General features: G+C 46.3%; 1 protein-coding gene across 3 annotated transcripts; it reads right to left on the minus strand.

Annotated features, from left to right (window-relative positions):
* Positions 1-240: 240 nt before the first annotated feature.
* On the minus strand, positions 241-18,901 carry pcdh10a (protocadherin 10a). 3 transcript variants are annotated; one of them, XM_029149012.3, is made up of 5 exons: positions 15,603-18,899; positions 14,776-14,834; positions 14,116-14,222; positions 3,935-4,321; positions 241-1,958 (listed from the first exon to the last, which is right to left on the minus strand). In XM_029149012.3, the coding sequence occupies exons 1-5, from the start codon at positions 18,147-18,149 to the stop codon at positions 1,939-1,941; spliced, it is 3,120 nt and encodes a 1,039-aa protein (XP_029004845.1). In that variant the 5' UTR covers positions 18,150-18,899; the 3' UTR covers positions 241-1,938. The 3 variants fall into 3 exon arrangements, with proteins under 3 accessions (XP_029004845.1, XP_029004854.1, XP_029004835.1); XM_029149021.3 differs by having other exon boundaries at positions 4,161-4,321; positions 15,603-18,897; XM_029149002.3 differs by lacking the exon at positions 241-1,958 and having other exon boundaries at positions 1,965-4,321; positions 15,603-18,901.
* Between the last annotated feature and the right edge of the window lie 2,631 nt (positions 18,902-21,532).

Below are 21,532 nucleotides of genomic sequence, written 5' to 3' on the forward strand. Positions count from 1 at the left end.
CTTATTAAGGTCTATGCCCAAATAACTAATTCAACACCAATCTAACTTGCCTCAGCTGTACTTCCTGCATTACACGTGCTTAGAACAATGTCAGCGTTGCCATTATGGGCTTGTTAACATGCTGATATTAGCACTGGGTTCACTTGGCACCAAATGTGCTGTGAGCACGGCTACAGGCTCTTACCTTCATTTTATTGTTCATTGTATTATTTAAACGCGACAAAACACACATTGAAAAACTTCAATGACACTGTTTATTTATCACCACTTTACCTGTGTGCGTGTGTGTGTGTCTGTGTGCGTGTGTGTGATTGTTTGTGTGCCTATAATTGCCATACTTGCGCCTCGTCGTGTATTATTTACGTCCACATTTATCCGTGTGTGTCTCTCTTGTATGATTGCGAAACCTTTGATATCTAGCTCGATTGTGATTGACCTCCCCTCTGTATTATGAACACATATTCTGCTAGTAGAAGTACACAACAGGCCAAAACAACTCGACTGGTGTCTTTGCTACACACGACAAGGCCCAGCTTCTGTAAACAGTGAAAAGTAACAATCAAATAAGAACATCAACTAAATCCTTGGTTGGTGGGAAGGGGTTTGCTTTTAGGCTGAAACACACCTCTTCCATTGTAATCGACACAAATCTTGATTTTGTAGCACTTGGTATTATTAGATTGAATGACATTATGAGGTGTAGAAACTAACCAATGGTTACACAGTTTTCAGAAAAAAAGTATATTGTATAGATATATATATAGAGAGAGTTATATATATAGATTTATATTCATTTATAGGCTTCTTAAAATAGCACAGGTAAACACTTTGCACACATGATAAAAACCACTGAATGTGTCTGATTGTTTATGTGGAGGCCGATGGCGTCAAGGGGACCACATCCTGGTAAAGGGTCATTTCACTCTCTCTGCAGTCAGCTCAGGAAGGTACTTGAGAAGTGTTAGTCACTAGTTTAGTCATGAGAACATTCATTTGTGGTATTTTATCGATAACGTGAGCATGAGGATCGTTTTAGCGTGTGTTTCTATGCAGTGTGTTTGTTAAAGTCTCCTTCCTGAAATGGCTAAGCTTGAAAGAGGACCGTCCCCGACTCTGGGCCGCACGTTCCTGCCAGTAACTGTAAGTTGGAATACGTTAGAGTCTGCACATTTTAACCACACAGAAAGAACAACGGAAACGGAAAAAAAAAACAAAAAACAAAAAGAGAAGGTATATAAAGACAGTCAAGTCAAAAAACCGGAGATACAGAATTTATAGTACTGCATGTCTCTGCTTCCCCTTGTCCTCCTTTTGTTTTATACCTGTACAACACCTGCTCTCGCACGCTGTCTGTCTCTCAGTTCCTCGGTTGCTGTCAGTCAGATTTTTTTCCCCTCACACAGTTTCTGTACAGTTGGCTTAGTGGTGACCATAGAAATAGCTAAAGGGTTCCATGTGATGTTGAAGTTCCTACGGAAACGTTTTTTCTTCATGTAAACAGGCACACACAGATCTCTAGAGGCTAACTCCTCAGTCCGAAACAAAAAAAAATAACCCAACCACCTCTGCGAATCAATCCATCCTTCTCCTTCTCGCTTGTTTTGTATTCCTCCGTTCGTCTCCTTCCGCTCTTTCTGCTGATGATTTTATAATCTTCACGTGTCAAGTGTTTGGGCCCCGGTCTCAGTCCTGCTGAGAGCTACAAGGCCTCGGACTGCGCCTCGGATATGGAGAGGTTTACAGCTACTCAGTGTTTTGTTCTCCCTTCTTCCCTCGGCGACCGCCGCCAAGGCTTTGTTACAGTTCGCCACCCGAGATAATGAAGTTTAACCAAGGTTGTTGTTTGTCAGGGTTTGTTCTGTTTCATTTCTCTGTCTCTAGCATCGTGTTGGTGGTAAAGATATTCACGCCGTCTCCGACAGGTCCACGTGAAATGAGCTAGCAAATCCTTTTGCGGGCTGAAAAGACAAAAGACACACTCGTTAAGACAAAAGACACCCCATCCCCGGAGACTTTTTAGTGACACAATTGGCTCGAAATACCATCTCTTGAAGGATACATGCCACAAAGGACTGTCTGTGAAGTTATTTATATACCCTAGAGACCGGTCCTTACAATATCATCATAAAACTAATTTGGGAATTGGGTACAAACATGTCCATCAGCAAAGATAAATGTTCAGAATTTGGTGACTGCATAATGCATGCACAGAAAATACACAGAGCACTAATTGCTTCATTAATTATCTACAAATGGATCATTAAACATTTATAAACCCTTTATCAAGGCAACCCTGGTGATCAGAGCATTGCCATAGCCAGTAGTAGCATGCATGCTATTTTTATAAGTGGAACACGATGCCTATTGGTTAATAGAACCTCAGCCTTTGGGACTATTCTCATATTTTTCACAGCCTGATGAACAACAGAACCTTTGCCGTGGCAGTGTGGGGTCAATTTATTTCAACAGGGCAGGGAAAGCCGGGGAAATCATAAATCAAAAAAAAAGTAAAATGGAATAAAATAAAGTCATGATTTTTGGACTGAGCGAATATGGAGTGCATTTATCCTAACCCTGCGAGGCAGACGAGATGAGCAGACGTGCAGGCAGCTATATTTGGAGCAAAGCAGGCTCCAGCACCTAAAGGCTAAATACCAATTATTTCTCACACAGACCTGATGTGCAAGAGGAAGATTGCCTGACTCTCTTTGCTGAGTTACAAACAAGGAAAAAACAACAAAAAAAGGAAGGTTATCGTGCTGATGCTTTACCTGAGAGACAGCTCGCAGTCAGCATGCATGGCAGATGGTGGTTAACATGGTGGTGACTTGACTGGAAATGACTTCTCTACTGAATGCGTATATCGAATCCATTCTCTACTCTTACAGCTAATAGAATATTTATGTAATGTGGGAGCTTGGGAAGCTATTGAAAGCGGCAAGAAGTGTCCTGCCGTTCTTTTCATCCCATTCAGCTTCGTGAGAAATGCAAGCTGGAAACTCAATAATGTGTTTCATTTGGTAAATTAAAGTTACTTCTCATTCTAACAGTTTCCTTCCTTTCTTGCACAGAAACTTGTGTGCGTGACTTTTTCCAGCGGAGGAAACTTGACCTCGGTGTTGACAGCCTACCTAACCCACCCCTCTTTAAGTCAGGTATTGATCCACAACCAAGCGGGTATACATACTTGAGACGTCCTTTTTAGAACAAAATGGACTTCAATCCTCGTGAAAAAGGAGAAGCGTGGGCTTAGAGTTTCACCTTTTCGAGCTATTCAGTAGGGAAGTCATCGCGCTCGAGCAGAGCTTTGTTGTTGAGCAAATGGAAAAAGATGTCCTTTGCAGCATGGGATGATCTCTGTATTATTTCCTCCTCTGTGCAATAAGATGTTTATCTGAGCGGCATTTTATTTTATGTGTGTTAGATGGGTTATTATTGAACATGAAGAGTGCTTGTAATGGTAACCTTTACTTATATGAGCATCAGATAAAAAGGTGGACAGGAAAGGATTTGGAGGGGTTAAATTTAGAGAAAGGCAAAGAAAGAAAAAGGGGCAACAGCATTTTTAAAACAAGTCCAATTCAAATTTGGTTTATTTTAAGAATAAGTCACATTCTCAATACAGACAGCATTTTGGGTAAACGTGGGAGGTCTGACTGTGCTGGGAAGGCTAGGGTTGGGAAGGTGGGGGTTATAATAGATTACATTATACATTCAACAAAATAATTATTTTACAAAGTAAAAGCAAAACATAAAACATAACACAAAGCCATATTTTTAAACCTCCTTAAAAATAGAAAAATCTAAATTTGATATTCAATATAAAACGTCCAGATCAGAATCAAGAGACGCATTCATTGTCCTCTCCTTTAGTATCTGTACTGGACCAGACCAAAGTCATAAGGTCCCAGGGAACTTTCATACTGATACTCACAGAGAAAGGTGGGTTTGTATGGTAGGGTCCCCCTATCATACTCTTTCCTCTCTAGCGTGCTGGAGCTGAACTGCTGCTGCTGTTGCTGATGGAGGTGATGGTGAAGGCTGTGGTGTGACTGTGACCTCTGACCGTCCTTGCCAAAGGTGGAGAATGACCTATCATTGGTCGAGGCGGTGGACGAGGTCATGGTGAGTTGGTCGGAGAGGTTGACGGAGGAGGGTACCTCAGTGTCAGGCAGCGTGGCATCCATGCCAGGGACATGCAGGTTGCTGCGGTAGTCCGGCCCCTGGCGCCCGTCGGACGGCACAAAGGTGGGCATCCAGCAGCGGTCAGAGTGGCCCAGGGCCTTGCACTCCTCTGTGCAGTTTGAAAACAGGTCAGCCCCTGCAGAGAAGATACAGGCAGATGGATGGAAAGTGGAAACAGGATGATTTGGGGTGAGATGGAAAGATGGGTGGGAGATTACAAAGATGTAAGGGATCAGTAAATGGCAAAAAAGGAACAGAGGAAGAGTGGTGGAGAGGTTTGAAGTGGAAATGCAAGATAAAGGGGTGGTTTGAGAAAGAAACCAGAAGAGAGAACACAAGTTAGCAATCATTTGCCAATGTCGCAGGCAGAAAAAAGTGCAGCAAAGCTATTCATCAAAGAGACAAGGCCAACATTGATGAAGCGAATTGTTTGTTTTCCTCTTCACCTCATTCATTCCGAATGAAATGTGCAATCAAAGTGATGTGGTGTTGCGAAAACATCCCCCCCCTCCACATCAACATCCTCACGCTCGCAATTGATTCCCAAACACCACGAGACAAAATGCGGATCTATATTCCATCATCCTTTTGCACGTGTGCACACGTACTGTACCGCCGCAGGCTAACGGACCGCTATGTTCAGAAATATGCAGCAACCAAAAAAAAAACACACACACACTGGGGCCTAATCGCATGCTAATGTCAATCATGTGTATACAAACCAACAAAGTGTGTAATTGACACGGAGCTACTGCCAAAAGGAGACACCAACATAGAAAAAAAGATTAAATTAACATCTGAAATGATATAATAGAGTAACACACGCTTTCACGTACACATGAAAGAGGTACCAGTTATGTTAATTACACTCTGTTAGAGAGAATAAAGAGCGGAGAGCGAGGGGGGGCAAGAGAGAAATTATAAAAAGGGAGAGAAGAGTAAGAGACATGAACAGAGTCATCATAATAATAAGACCCTGCAGCCATTCTCTACTCATCCTGAATGGATTTGTATTTTTCCAATTGTCTGTTGGAAAGTGCGGGAATGTTGTAATAGGAGCAGGAGGAAGACAGGCATGGATGACAGGAGGCGGGAGCGGCAGGGAAAAAGGGTACAACAACACACACACAGCGGCCTCTGCATAATCTGTAATTCCCCCAAGGATGAGAGGGCTTCTGATCAGAGGGTTCACTCGCACCGATCTATTCCACCCGATCCGCAGGAGCGATAATGTCACCGGTCCTCTATTACTAAAAGCAGGCTCAGACGCAAACAAAGTAATGTCAGCATATACATACAAATAGATGTTACACCAGGCAAAGATAAGCCCGCGCTTTAAGTATTAACAAAGAGCCGGGAAATAATCTCGAGGAGAGAGGAGGAGGAAGACACCGCCTGCATATCACTTCTAATAATCACAACAGATGATGCAACAGCACCAATGAGGTAATGCCATATTGGAATATGAAATTCTATGTGCTTCACCATTATCTGCTGCTTTAAACAGAGAAAAATACTTTCCCTTTCCGCATCCCCGCCCACCCTGCTTATTAGACTATCAGCCTGTCATGGACTATGGATTACTTTTATCTGCAGTGAAAGAGGCAAGAACCAAAAAAAAAAAAAAAAAAAGCATCACTGGTCAAAAATACAGATGTGTTGCTGGTGACATTTTTCATCTTTCTTTAGTTTGTTCTGTCAGACTGAACCCCGCCGCTCTAATGTTTGGTATATTTTGGACGTGCTCCTGCAATAAGATGGACGTTTAAGTCTGAGGCTGAAAGACTGATTAAATAAGTCAACACGGCGTTACTGCGATGCGGTGACTGGTCTTCCAGGGCGGCCGCACGGACCCAACATGTCTCCCGTTCCTCTCCTAACCCAATTTTTGGTCACCCAGCTCCTTCTTTTTATTGTTTCAGGTGGATTTTCTTTATATAACATCTCGACAGCTGCGTCCTGTTTCTGGCCAGCCACCGCGGCCCGAAAGAGCAGACGAAGAAGTTGATAAAAATGTCAATATGCTCTTCTGAGTAGCCTTTCAGTTATTGCCAGGCACTCAAAGCAATAAGCTTAACGAGCAGCAGCCAAGTGGCTCGGCCGGGTCAAGACGATTGTGTTTACCCTGGATCCTGCCTCTCAGGTTGTATATATTCCTGCAGACACTACTGAGGGTTGAGTGTATCTCTTGAGGATTTTAAAGATGATTTTTATTAGGGTGACTGCATCAACAATGCAGTAGAGGTGCACAGTACTTAGTATTTTATTTACTGTGGTATTTAAAAAAATGGACAAGGGGCCAGAGTCGTTTCTTGAATGTAATAAGAAGTTACAGGTTGTAAGAAGGCGGTTATTTACAACCACATTACGCATTGTTATTCTAAGGGATGTCATCCAGAGCTACCACTGTGGCGGATTATATTTCGGTGCTCGTGTGCATCGTCTGGGTCTAATCGCGTCGCTAATTCAGGCTTCGTGGGGAGTGAGACGGGCATCGAGGATGAGCGACCGGAGAGCCAGGGGAGACACGAGGCTCGCAGACAGGAGACAACAAGGGCAAAACAGACGGGGGAGTCGCAGATTTCACAGACAGAGACAGCAGGCGGGAGAAGCAGCGAGACTGCGGGAACCATAAGGAAGGAGAGGGGAGACCCAGGCCATCACAGATGGAAAGAGCAATAGCCAGAAAAGACAAGGGGGGGGGGGGCTGCAGATGGAGAGGGGAGAGGGGGGAGACAGAGGTGGGCCGTTGGAGAACCAGAAATGAAAGACCTCCAGTTAAAGAGCAGATTTTAATGTGGTTTAACAGTAGCTTATTAAAATGCTTTGAACATCCGATGGACTTCGTTTTCTATCACCATCCGTCTTTCCCAGATTAATAATGTACGATTGCGCTTCAGCTTTGATATAGTTAATTATATCAGCTGAGAATTAACTGCACAATCGTGTTTTCCTGTAGGACACAGGTAGTTTGTTATGACCCGGTGTAAATCTAACAGAAGCGGCGACCGCGGGGAAAAAGGCTGCGTATAAAAGCTGACAGCTGCTTTCTTCGGCGTTTTACTTAACGAGCCGCGTTTGATTCAGCAACTTTTAAATACATCAGATGTCCGTGCGGTCTGTTTACCTCAGACCTTGGTTCACGGCATCAGCCCTGCTCGCTCCCGGTTTGGTTTTAACACAACCTGGCATTTGTGGGTTGCTGGTCACCGTCTGCTGGTGACCCAACAGGAAGCTTTACTTCTCTAATAGGAACCTCGGGGGAAACCTTCAGAGATCCATTCAAATACAAACTCAGATTTTTGAGTGGCATTTACCTGCCGAGCCGCCGCTTCGACTAATGTATATTTATGCTTCCTTTAAAGGTTGAACGCATATAAATCTTGGTGTTTTATAAGTTTATCCCTGCTTCGCGGTTAGCCTTTAGCCTTTTAATGGACTTTTTGCAAATTAATTAGCTCCTCCACACAAGGGTGCACAAGGGTGCTGACCTCAGGCCGCCCAGTCATCTCCGCGCTGTTATGCAGATAAAGCGGATCGCAGCCAAAATGCACATGCTTCCAAATGTGCAAACAAATCAGCAAGAAGACTGAAACGCAGGTGCGAGAGCAAACACACACGCAACTATGCAGACATGCATCTGCAATGATGCAATGTTTAGGCATTAGGAGACAAATCTACATCTCAGTATCTTATTAAGCAGGCGCACGGGTGAATTGCACTCTGGGGATGATGTGTAAATATAGTTTGCAGCATTCACTGTTTACCGTCTATCAACTCAGAGTAACTCATGTCACTCGCTTCCCAACTACTCAGTGATTTTTGCCTGCTGGCTCGCTCTTGAAAAACCGCGACATCAACTCATATGTTTGCAAACACACAGGCGTGCTTAAAAATACTCCCCTTAACGTGGAGATATGTAAATGTACACAGGCAAGCAGACAGACAGGCCGCGCACACATGACACCCAGTGGCTGTTGATCCCCGTGAAGCACCTTTTCTTCCTCAGGCGGGAAGCAAAACAACAACCAAAACGGTGACTGGCAATGACAGGCCCTGCCAGCAGCCCTATCTCTCACCGTGACCTCATCAGGCAGGAAGAACACACGCACGCGAGCCCACGCACAACACACACACCCACACACACAGAGGCACACACACACACAGAGGCAGCTTCTGGCTGTTACTTTCATGACCCGAGTCAAACGTAAACCGACTTTAAACCAAGTCTCATTAATGGCTAGCGTCATTGACTAAGGCTGCGTCCCCACAATATAAATGTGCATCCAGGTCCCCACAAATATGGTAAACACGTACACACACACACACACACACACACACACACACACACACACACACACACACACACACACAAAGATGTAAACAGCTCTACACAATGCAAACACAATGTACTTGCTAATAAGCAATCAGCACTTCTGTTCTCTTTTTCCGCTTCTTTTCTTTTCTCTCTCTGCATGTTTCCAAAATCCCTCGTCGGTGTGATTTCACTAATTGTGCTGCCTGACATACATCCAGCAACTGGAAATTAGGGAGAGAATGAGCCCCATGTTTGAATTTGTTTTTCTGGGTATACAGCTATTGTGCTGCTGTCAGTCTGTGTCTCTCTATTTTATTAGGCCCACGGTGTCTCCTTTGCTTCCTCCATCTCCATCTATTGTTATTTCCTTTTACATATAATCCTCTGAGCTTGTTTTCGCTTTCTTGCTTTATCTCCTTAAAAGAAAAATTCCCGTCCCCAGTGATGAGGGTGTCTTCTGTCCAAAGCTTTGTCTTTTTATCTTGTCCTCCACTGTTCGGCAGCGACTAAAGGCACAAAATGTCAATATTTGGACAGGAGCTCAGGCCAGAGAGTAGCGTGGCTTCACGAGCTGCATGAGTCGGCCGCTGAGGTCCGTGATGAGTAAACCAGAGACCTCCCAGGGCCAAATCAAAACAAGATGGCTCCCACTGTGTCCAGTAAGGACGGACAGAGTAACGGATGTCTTTCGGAGACAGCTATCATTTTTGATGTCTGTTAAATGGCAGCTGAGCAGGGAAGGAGAGCCAAGATGTCCGCTTGCTCTAATAGTGTCTGTTTGATTAATTTTGCTCGGGAGATAGTGTCAGAGCAAAGCTTCAGCATGACGACTGATTATTGATCTCTGGTTTGCATGCTTTTCATCACTTTGTCTTCCCTTTGTAACCGGCGAGCAGCTGTATAAAGCACTGAGCAGAATTTATTTTACAGTACATACCGTACTGGTTGTGTCTACTGGGAGAGTAGTTAGTCAATCTAATTAATAATAAAATTAATAATTCTGACCAGATCGTCCATTTTTATGTATGCATAGGTGCTGATTGAGTTCAATGGAATCTACTTTCATGCATCTTTCAAATCCATTTGGAGCACATAATTGTTTTTACCCTTTCAGCTGTCAAGGCATTCAACAAGCTTTTAAAATATCCGACCAAAAGGTGTATGAATCACAGGCCAATTTCAATTAGGCGTCACTCTGCTGGTTCTTCTAGAAGGAAATGCCCCCCCCCCCACCTGCGGAATATGTGGAAAACATATATCTTAAACCGAAAATAAGAGTAATAATTTCTTGTTGCTCAGATTAAGGTTTACTGGATTAAAAATTCCTTCTGAAGAGATTAATTTGTTCCAACTGAGTTGATTTTATAATGCATATTTATTCTGATTGAGCTGTTACCTTGTGCATTGGTAGAATACCAGGGTTCATGCAAACGCAGCTACTGAGTTTATTAGTGCTCACATGTAATTGCAAACATGGTTTGCAGCAAGATCTCCACAGATTCTGCAAATTACGACACATATAGTGCATATGCGCGAATGTCATTCATTTTCTGGGTCACATTAAAGTAAGGTAAGTAAGGTAATAATATAGTCGTGCATCATAAATCACAGATCAGATAATCTGATATCTAAACCCACTTTGAGCATTACTAACACGTATCTTGATATCATATTTCATGTTTCTTGGAGGAAATTTAGTGTCACAGCTTGGCTGGTGCAGATGTTCACAGGCGTTAAATCTCTGGGCAGAAAGGATGATGAGTGTGTTACAAAGCACATATCATGGTCAAAGCAACTTTATGATTCTCGCAACTTCTCAGATTTCCCTCACAGCCAGTCTTACAGCCTTATGTTTCATTTCAGTCATAAATATCCAAGGACCCCGTCAGAGCTGGTGGAAATACACCTTTTCATGCTGTACACATTGGGATCCTGTGATTTTAGACATATTCCTAGGATCAACATGGTGAAGGTAAGGAATTATTTTGTGGTCTTTCTGATTCATTTCAGGATTAGAAACACTTTCGCCATCCAAAAAAAGTTGAATGCCTATTCATACCAAGAACACATTCAATAATGCACTGTATTACAGTATATATATATATATATATATATATATATATATATATATATATATATATATATATATATATATATATATATATATATACACACACACACACACACACACACACACACACACACACACACACACACACACACACACACACAAAGAGAGGGAGGGGCACTGTGTATGAATGATTGTCTCTTCCTTTAAATAACTTTTCAAGCACAAAAGATAAATATTTCATGGTTCCCCTTTACATTTTAGATTTTAACTCTAAACACTTGGGTTTAAATACACTCTTTGTTCCTGGAAGCATTTTGACAGTTTCTTATTTCCTAGAACTATGCCTTTGTATGATTTTAAAAACTAGTGCAACCGTGTCCACCGGTCCTTCTGCAGCCTTGGGTGCGTTGGTGTGTATGGCCGGGATCAGGGCGTCGCTACACCCTGCAGGCTAAACTCCTCTGACAGCTCACTGACACAGGAAAGTGTAACATGGTATCCGCCACTAATTCATAATCAGCTATCTAATACTCCATTGCCAGAGTGATTTAATTGTCCCATTTGTCACAGCTGTTGTTCTCACCAAAACAAACGTCACGATAATGATCATTTCCAGTCTCCCACCCGTCACGCAGCCTCTTCCACGGCTGATCGAGCATTTCTGAGACGCCAGGTTTTTTTTCCGCTAAGGAATATTTTACCCTCTCTTATCTGTCACCGTTTTTTGTTGCGCTCGCTCACAGTCATCGCCACATCCTATTAGGATGATGAGGGGAAATAATGAGGAAAACAGTGTCTAATTTGAATCAACCTAAAAAAAAAATTAGGGCGTGGAGAGGCAGAAGGCGTAATAGTGAATCAATAGCGCCTGCTCCTGACACAGCAGTGCCTCACTCCAGACATGCCGCTTTCAGAAAAGCCATTTGCCCACTTTTTAAAGGTATCCAGCGATATCCCAGCCTCACAGGCAGTGTCCCTTTGATTTAAAACCACGTCAGGAGACTTATTTTCTAAAGTGTCAGACGAGCGGCCGAGCGGGAAGCTACGGCAGGTGTAGTTGATGATATGCCAACTGGAAATGGTTTCCCCTTGATTTAAAATATTTCGAGGTGCACCAAAAGGGAGAGTGTGCCGCGCGGCCCCGGGAGAAAACCTTGCCTCTAACCCTCCTTTGATAATTGCTATGCAAAGGTTCTAGAAATGAATTACTGATCAGCCGAGTGTTGCGGAGAGCCAACGTGTGGGGGAGACAGAATGAAGGATGAGACCCTGCCACAAAGCCTGGGAAAGAATACGTGTGTGTCAGACAAAAGCATGCGCGCACATGCACGCACACACACACACGGCGGTCTGTGCACACAAATGCAGCAGAAATCCATACAAATATGTGTGGTCTATACATAGTCTTGGCTCGGGCTTGTTCGGTTTGGCTCCCTGCATTAGCACAAAAGTGACACAGGCAGCTGCACACGGTGTGACGTGCACAGGCAACACACACGCGCATCATGTGAGACAATCGACAATATTCTCGATGCTATACATTCAAACGGGGAAAATAGAGCACACGTATCCACACAGGGACACAAAAGAGCAGCGAGTATGACTGTGTAGAAGCAATATACATATGGCAGCGGGCCAAGTTCTAGCTACCGTTCTGCTCTTAAAGTGAATCTCATTTAAGCTTCCCTGAGTACCGTCTCAAAGGAGAACTCCTTTTTAATACAGACATCATCACTGAGCTTTGTCTTCCCCCTCCTCCCCCCTATACACACACAGATTACTTAATGGCATGGGATATACACCTACATATTGATTCAGACAGTCATATACCTTTACACACCCCTACACACACACACACACACACACACACACACACACACACACTTCATGCGGTTTTGTTTACAAAAGTCTGCGAAACTCAAGTGTCCCTCTTTTTCTAAAATACCAGTCGTGTGATATTACCTCCCATGGCGTGGTAAGCTGTTCCCTTCTAAATCCAACATGAGGAACAAATGTTCCTCTTTCCTCCTATGAAATGCAAAGTACAGCACCAACTGGGTCCGCTACCAGACCGGTGCCAAATGCACGCGCTCAGAGCCAAATAAAGCTGAGCAAACGTGTTATCGGTTCAGAAATGTGAGACTGTAACTGTGCTGGGAAAAACCAGCAAGAAGGAGGATAAGACAATATTTCACATGAGATAAATTTTAAAATGCAGTTACAGGTCAGTCATTGAGAACCGTATCATGGGTGGTTACTTATCAAAGCTTGGGCTTAGCCGCTCAGCGTATGTGCCCGAATACACAACTACAGATGTTCTGATAGGAGGTGTCTAACGCCTCTGTTAATATTTACTCCAAAACACAATTTATTCTCCATATAAAATAGAATTAAGTGATTTTGGATTTCCTCCAAATCTGCATTTTAGTCTCGCACAGTTTGACCTTCCCCAACTGTTTCATCACAGAGGGCAGGGAGTGACACCACCACTGCTGCACGCTGGCTCTGTGGTTTGGCTCGGTTTATTAATAATGTCAAACACTGTGGTGCCTGATGAGGATCATTCACCATCACTACAGCACCTCTCTAATCTGCGCTATTTGTATTCCCAGCACCGATATGATATTTGGCAGCCTCTGGTCTAGACAGGGGTCTTGCATGAGCCGTGTGGAACAATCCCTCAGAAGAAAAGGGCAATTCAATATGAAATGAGATTTTGTATTGCTCCACTTTTTGTCTGACTCCACTTTGATCAATGAACAGGTACTAACCTAATAGAATTTTAGTGAGAACAAGGGGAGGCTTGTGGTAAGACCTTAAGCCTTTACTAAAAATATTCACTTCACTGATATGTGTAGTAAAGAAATGACAGTCGGTAAATAAACCAGAAGTGGGAGTACAGATGTGGAAATATTTTCTAATTCTGACATTTTGCCAGAAAACAAAGAAAAAAAAGATTTAATGTCTTTGATCAGATAGATCTATAGTACAGCAAAGGCAGTACAAAACACCGACTGTGAGGCTGATTGAAATGCATCTCATTATATCAATTTAGCTTCCACTTGAGTGAACCTATTGATCTGTGCCACTAAAGCGCTATAGGCCTCACACTGGCTCGCTGTGAGTCGAGTCGCTGTCCTTTCAGCACCGCTCGGCGAAACGGCGCCAAGGTTAGAAGGAGACAGGGGTGAAAAAGTAGGATGCCGAGCGAGACAAGAAAACAGATTTCCCCAAATATTCCTCCGTTTCACCCGGGTGTGAAATACAATCAACACCTCTGGGGCTGTTCATGCCAGCCAGGCAGCGCCCCCAGAGCCTGAGCTTTCGCACACTCTCAAATTAAGGAAATTAAAAGTCACCAGTCCGCACCAACAATTCAGCATTATTCCATTCACAATTGCAAATACACACGAATTAAACTAAGGCAGGAGCGTGTGTGTGTGTGTGTGTGTGTGTGTGTGTGTGTGTGTGTGTGTGTGTGTGTGTGTGCGTGCGTGCAAGCCCTGAAATGACTGTAATTACATGATGTGGGGGAACTCACCGGCTGAGTGACCCCGGTTGGTGGCGTCGTGGTCACTGTCGCCCTGTTCGCTGTCACCGTGACCGCTGTCTTTGGAGCTCACGATGTCTGCTTCTTGGAATGCCGAGCTGGAAAGGGTCAGGGGAGGGGGGCACACAGCCGTATTAGAGGAGGAAGGAGGAAAAGAGAGGTATGAAAATAATGAAGAGGCCAGAGAGGGAGGTCAAGACACAGCATCGGGAGAGGCGAAGATGAAAAGAGAGGAGGAGGATTAAATGAGAGGCCGAGAGATGAATGGAAAGACAGGGGGAATCAGAAATCAACACCACATTAATACACTCCTTAATACTGTGGCCGACAAGAGTCTAAATTGGATGTTACACATGGCATGTAATGAAATCCAGCATTAGAGCCTTAATAGGCACTGCTCTGTCAGTTATGGGAGCGATGCCAAATTGAAGATGAACATTATGGATACGCTGGGAACCATGCAGCCTCTCGAAGCCACAATTAACAGAGCTGCACATACAGAGCTGGTTCTGATGGGTGCACTAGGCTGTTTTATAGGCTGTGGATCCACGGGGCCTATTGGACGTTGGAGGTTCGGTAGTGGTGAATGCTGTGCGTTTCACTAGGCTGTGCAGATTGGTTGCAATGGGGTGCATGTGCGCTTTTCGGTACCTGTTGACGCGTCTGGGTCTGTCCACCAGATAGCTGAGCTCTGCTCGCTGGTGTTTGGTCTAGAAAATCCACAGAAAAAAAACAGGTCTGGTCACTTTCTTTAATGGAATAAACAGAAATTGCGGCTTAATGAACGTTAGACTCGTAACTGGCAAGATGCGCCCGGGTTGTCAGCGTGGTGCGTGCGCAGGGGGGGGGGGGTGTCAGTGGGTGGGCGAGGGGAGGCGAGAGCAGGGGAGAGAGGGGGTAAGGGAGACGACTGAATGCGTAAATGATCGAGTCGCCCGACGCTGAAACTGAACAGCCTTTGTTCGCGGTGCCACCGTGCTGGGTCGTGCGTGGAATGCTACGACACGGCAGAAGCAAGGCTGTGACTGCCCGCGGGGCTCCTCTCCGGGTTTTTTTTCTTCTTTAGGGCTGAGGAAAATGCGTGGAGTCGAACTCCCGATGTGGACAAACTGTTGCGCGCAAAGACGCGCATGACTGACGCGAGCGCCTCGAGCCTCCGCGCGCTCAGACTCTGCGCGCAGCGTGGACGCTAAACTAACGGCAGTCCGTTGCGAATAGGAACAAAAGGCCAGAGTGTTAGCGATTAACGCCGTCAATCGCTATTAGGCGTGGTAATGATTAAAGGCCATTGAGCAGAACAGCCAGTTCAATAGCAGATACCTTTGTGCTCATCTCGGAGACTTTTTGCTGTACGTGACCTGAATACATAAGGATCCATTATATATGTGGTTACGCTCAAACTTCTGCGCACTTTTATTCATTCTAGCGGAGAGTGGGTTGGAGCCCTGAGCCACGAAACGGATTCAAGCCCCTCTTACCTCATTAGAGAGAATACTGCCATTGGATATGATGTCCGGCTGTTGGTCGCTGTAACCCGTGACTATGGCGCCGCAGGGGTTGGTGTGATCCGCGTCGGTGCTGCGGGAGGGGCTGCACGGCTTCAGGAACATCAGATCCGTTTTGGCGGACTCCGGTGTCAGACAGACCTGGTAACAGTACGAGTTCTGGTTCTGGTGGTGATGGGAGCCGAAGCCCCCGCCCACGCCGCCCACGCCCGACTCCTCCACGGGCACCTGGCCCACGGGCCCGACCCCTGACGTCACGTTGGTGCTCTGAACTAACATGATGTCCGACTTGCTCAGCTTCTTCTGTTTGCGGCCGCGAGCTTGCCTGCTGCAGCACGAGCCGCAGCACAGGCAGCAGTCGCCGGCCAGCAGGCACGTGTACAGGTTGAGCTTCTTGTCCTTTTGGCAGCGCACGGCCAGCACAATCATGGCCAGGAGGAAGATAAACGAAACGGAGCCCAGGGCTATGATGAGAATGAGGGTGAGGTCAAGGGAGGTCTCCTTCGCCTTTGACGTCGATTCGTGATTGCCTTTGCGATCGTCGACCACGCTGTCCACTAATACCACGCTCACGCTGGCGGAGGAGGAGAGGGGGGGCTGCCCGTGGTCTCGCACCTCGATCAGCAGGTCGTAGTAGCCCTGCGGGTCCCGCTTGGGGGAGATCCTGCGGGCCGTGCGCAGCTCCCCGGTCCTCCAGTCCATGCGGAACATCCCCATCTCGTTGCCCCGCAGGATGCTGTAGGACAGCCGCGCGTTCTCCCCGTCGTCCGCGTCCATGGCCACGATGCGCGTCACCATGTAGCCGGGCTCCGCGGAGCGCGGCAGCTGCTCTTTGGCCGTGCCGTTCTTGCCGACGGGGGCTATGACGCTGGGCACGTTGTCGTTCTGGTCAACTATGATGACGTTAACGGTGGCGTTGGAGAGGAGCTCCGCGGCGCCGGCGTCCTTAGCCTGGACCATGAAGCTGAACTCCTTCAGCTGCTCGTAATCAAAGGAGCGCAGCGCGTAAAGGTAGCCGGTGTCCTGGTTTATGGACACGTACGTATCCACAGACATGCCCTGTATGTCACACTCCAATATGGAGTAGGTAATAAGTGCGTTCTGACCTATGTCAGGGTCCAAAGCGCTCACGGCGTGAATGAAAGCCCCGGGTACATTGTTTTCTGTCACATACACGTCGTAAACCGCCTGCGTAAAGCGCGGCGCGTTGTCGTTCTCATCCGAGACGTGCACCTTAATGGACTTGCTGGTGGCGAGCGACGGCTGGCCCTTGTCTTTGGCCACCACGGTGATGGTGTACGCGTCCGTGTTCTCCCTGTCCAGCGCTCCGTCCGTCACGATGGTGTAGTAGTTCTTGAAGGACGACTTGAGCTTGAAGGGGACGTCGCCCAGGATCTCGCAGCTCATCTGACCGTTCTCGCCCGAGTCGCGGTCCGAGACGCTGAAGAGCGCGATCACCGTGCCCGGCGCGTCCTGCTCGCTCACGGACTCCGTCACGGTGCTGAAACTGATCTCCGGCGTGTTGTCGTTCACGTCCACGAGTTTGACCAGCACTTTGCAGTGCGCGGGCACCGCGTTCGCCCCCAGGTCTTTCGCCTGCACGTAGATCTGGTGCGTGCTGCTCTCTTCGTAGTCCACCTCCCCGGCCACCTCTATCCTCCCCGTCCGGGCGTCGATGTTGAACAAGTCCTTTATCCGCGGCACGTTGTGGCTGCTGAACGAGTACACGATTTCCCCGTTCTGACCCTCGTCCACGTCCGTGGCGTTGAGCTGGATGACCAGCGTGCCCACGGGCGAGTTCTCCCGCAGGTTCACCGCGTACACCGACTGCTCGAACGTGGGCGCGTTGTCGTTCGAGTCCAGAACTTTGACGACCAGCAGCGCCGTCCCGGTCCGCTGCGGGATCCCTCCGTCCATGGCGGTGAGCACGTAGCGGTGCACCGCCTGCTGCTCCCTGTCCAGCGGCTTCTCCAGCACCAGCTCCGCGAACCGGTTCCCGTCGCTCTGCGTCTGCACGTCCAGGTAGAAATAGTTGTTATTGGTTAGGTCGTATGTGCTGAGCGCGTTGGTGCCCACGTCCGGGTCGAAGGCGTTCTCCACGGGGAAACGGGTCCCGGGTATGGCGCTCTCCGATATCTCCACGGAAATATCTGTTTCGGGAAAGCTGGGGGGATTGTCGTTGATATCCATCACTTCGATCTCCACGCGAAAGAGCTCCAGTGGGTTGTCCAGAAACACCTCCAGGTGCAATAGGCACGGGGTGGTCTGCTTGCAGATTTCCTCCCGGTCGATCTTCTCTTTCACCAGCAGCGCGCCGTTTTCTAAGTTCACCTCCAGATAAGGTGTCCGTGAACTAGGCACCGTTTGAAAGCGGCGAGCGGAAAGTTTGGTGATGTCCAACCCCAGATCCTCTGCAATATTCCCAACCACGGAGCCAGGCTCCTGCTCCTCCGGCACGGAGTAGTGCAGCTGAGAGACGGCTCCATCCAGGATGGAGAGCGCAAATATTACCCAAATCATCTCCTCTACCTCTTTAAAAGTGCACTTGAAGACGACAAAAAAAGTGTTATTCCGTTTTCCTACAAAAATTGTGCATTCCCCCTTTCTTGTGTCCGTAAAAAGGCAGTGAAATAAACAGCAACAAGGCTGCTCGAGTCCGAAATTCCTCTCCTCAGCCTTGGGTCAGTGGAACATTGTGTCGTTTCAGCTGTGAGAAGCACAGCCATTTGATCCGAGCTCCTCTGGTTTAATCAATTCTGCACTGGGCTGTGAGTTTTGGCGTCAGCGCAACCATCGCGGGCTGGAGCCAGGACGCATAGCCAACACTCCGCGCGCGCGCGCCGAACAGACTGCCCTTTCTTCGCGAGAAAGTCACAAAACAAAATAGGGAAATCCACGCGAGCGAAAGAACGGCGAAAAACGAAACACAAAAAAAATCCCACCAAATCTACGACAGACGCAACTTCTTGGTAAAGCGCGGCGAATAGCGGGACTTTCTCTGAATCTGAATCTCTCTCTCTGTGTGTGAGGATGTAATCGCTGCGCCTAAGCGCTCAAAGCGGATGATGTTCTCAGCTCGGCTTCTGTAAGGCGAGTGTGAGCGGCGGGCTTGGTTTTGCGCACGGCTCCTTTCCCCGTCAGCCAATGGCGTCCTCGACCAGCGGGTGTAATGGCACCTGATTGGGGCTCCGCGACGCCAGCCAGCGCGCGCGCCGGGCCCCTCACAACAAAACCAGTTAAGTGGCGCTTCGCTCCTCTACTCTTCCCGTCGCCCCACTCTCCTCCAGGCCCAGCCTCCGTTGTAGCAGGGAAATTAAATGTTTTACACATCCAGTGAATTAAGAAAGTCTAATAATAACTGGTGACAGTCGAAATCGACGAGGCTGAGCGCAGATAATACCGCGGCTGCCGGGGGAATGCGACTGTTTCAAAGTGTTTCATTAAAATAAACGTCACTGTTCATTTATTACGATCACAGTCGTTTTTTTTAAAATTATTATTATTATTCTGTTTCCGGAATGACAGACTGCTCCCAGTTTGTTGCGTTCCTGATCGTGATCCTCACAAGTTTGCCCCTGACGCGACTGCTCCAACGGCTTGATATTAAAGCGCTGCCCCGATACCAGCGCGTGAGTCAGAATGTAGCACGGATGCCCACAGCCAAAGACCACCATGTAAAGAGCCTGCGCAAGTGGAGACAGCTAGTGACGCAACACCCCACAGTGCCACGGCCATCCTCCCTCTCTCTCTCTCTCTCTCCCTCCCTGAGATGAAGGCACATTCAGGCGTAATGGAAGTAGAAAACATTTAAATAAAGTATATCTCCAGCGCCGTTTCGCGATGAGCACCAGTATGATGCGAGGTTCCATCAGGATCACACATGACTTAGTTTAATTCAGGGTAATGACGCGCCATACTTTGGTCCTGCCGTGTTGCTAATAGCCTGGAGCCTATTAGTTCCCCTGTCTACCCGTTCTTATCATTAACCCCCTCACATGCTGCCCTTAACTGTGATGCAGTTGCGTCATGGACTAATTTAATTCATAAAGCATAAATTTAACATGCAAATGAACAGTTGTGAGAGAGACGCGGTAGTGGGGGTCTAACTACTTGCGCACCATTTGCAGGATGATGACAAAAAGATGAAAAAGAGCGTAATTGGCGCTAATTAACATAAGTCCCTAATTCCGAATGTAATAGACGGAGCGCAACAATATCGGCCGTAATGCAAATCGACGTTCCCATTGTGCGGCGGATTAAGCAGCGAGTGATACGCGATTCTGCAACTCGTCATACAAGTCAGAAGAAACAATGAGGAGACGTTAGATGAATTTCCACCCATGTCTGAGTCGGAGCTGTGTGACCGAATCGAGCTGACACCGGAGTCGGATCTCAGAGCGCGGCGCGCGGCAGTTCCCTTTTCTCCCCGCTTCCGCCTGGGCGTTACAGAGACCAACGTCGCCCCCTCGCGTCTGCACGCCTTACTTTTGCAAGTTCTTAGAGATGGAGACGAGACCTCTCGCGCACGGGCCACCGGTTTCCCCTCACCACTGACCTGACCTAATACAGCATAGCATTTTGAAGTTCATTTAAACTTTCTTTTATCTTCCACTTCTTTCACCTCATTCCTTAGTTTTGTGATGGTTCAACGACGAGAACGTTACATTGAATCAGTGTCAATACCGCAATAAACTGGTGTCTGGCTTTTATTGAGGGAATAAAAGCATTAAAGATGAAGAGTCTAAAAAAGCTATTATTGACTGAGTGATTTATTAGTTACTTGATTATTGACTGACATGTAGAGAGTAAGGAGTAAAGAGTAAGAGAATGGCACTACTTGAGTTCAGAGTGATAGTGACAAATATGTCACTTATCTTATTCATATTAATTGTTAACAGTTAAAAATGCATGTTTTGGTTCTTTAATTGATTTATCTTTTTATAACACTGCATTATATAATCGGAACTAACTATAAATCCTTTACCTTGACACAAAAACTATAGTCCTGTTTCTGAATAGTGATGCTGAAGAATGTCACAGCTCAGCCTTGACGCATGTGTAACAGCTTCAGCAGATGTAAACTCCCAGAAACAACTCACAGTAGTTTGAGAGAGAGTTCATTTTCTTGCAGTGTACACGTGTCATTAAAAAGGTTTCATGCAAACATTCGCTTTTACCTGCATTTGTGATAGCGGTTGAATCACATGGCTTTATTACAGCATAACAGTCCGTCAAGACACCGCAGTAACCAAATGTGAACAAGCCATCACTTATTTATTTGTTATTTTGCCTTTACTGCTGTGTTGAAATGTCTTTTAGACTAGTTCTGGGTGTACATTTTTCACGCAAAGTAGGGTCATACGATAGAACAGTTTTTGTATAATCTTGAATAGATAATTAACCAAAATATGTAGACGTTTGTGTGGGTGTGCAGGGTCTATAAGCTCTCGGTATGTTTTATCAACATTAGACAAAAAGCAGCCTGCATATTTGCATACTTTGAGTTACATGAAAAGATCCATACTGAACAAAAAAATGATATTACAGATAATGGCTTCTCATCTTAGCGTAGCATTGCATTAAGACTAAACAGGGAGCTAGTCAGGCACTGTGCAAATGGGCCTTGAAAATTCTTTTAGGTTGATAGATTTGGCAGGTTTTATTTTTATTCAGGCCCTTTGTAATTGTACAGGAATTCATGTACACACATATTGTAGTTCACCTGTAAGCGGATTGGTTAACTCGCTTTGGCTCCGCTCCATTCCTCGCTGTTCCCTCATGAACAAGAACAACATCAGTGGTCATTTTCCTTGCACTCCCACCACATTTATAATTTAGTGGATCTAAAATGACAAATGGGACATAATTTTTTGACAAATGATATCATAACCGGCGATGACATG

This window comes from Betta splendens, chromosome 1 (assembly GCF_900634795.4).
Source record: "Betta splendens chromosome 1, fBetSpl5.4, whole genome shotgun sequence".
Taxonomy (NCBI): domain Eukaryota; kingdom Metazoa; phylum Chordata; class Actinopteri; order Anabantiformes; family Osphronemidae; genus Betta; species Betta splendens.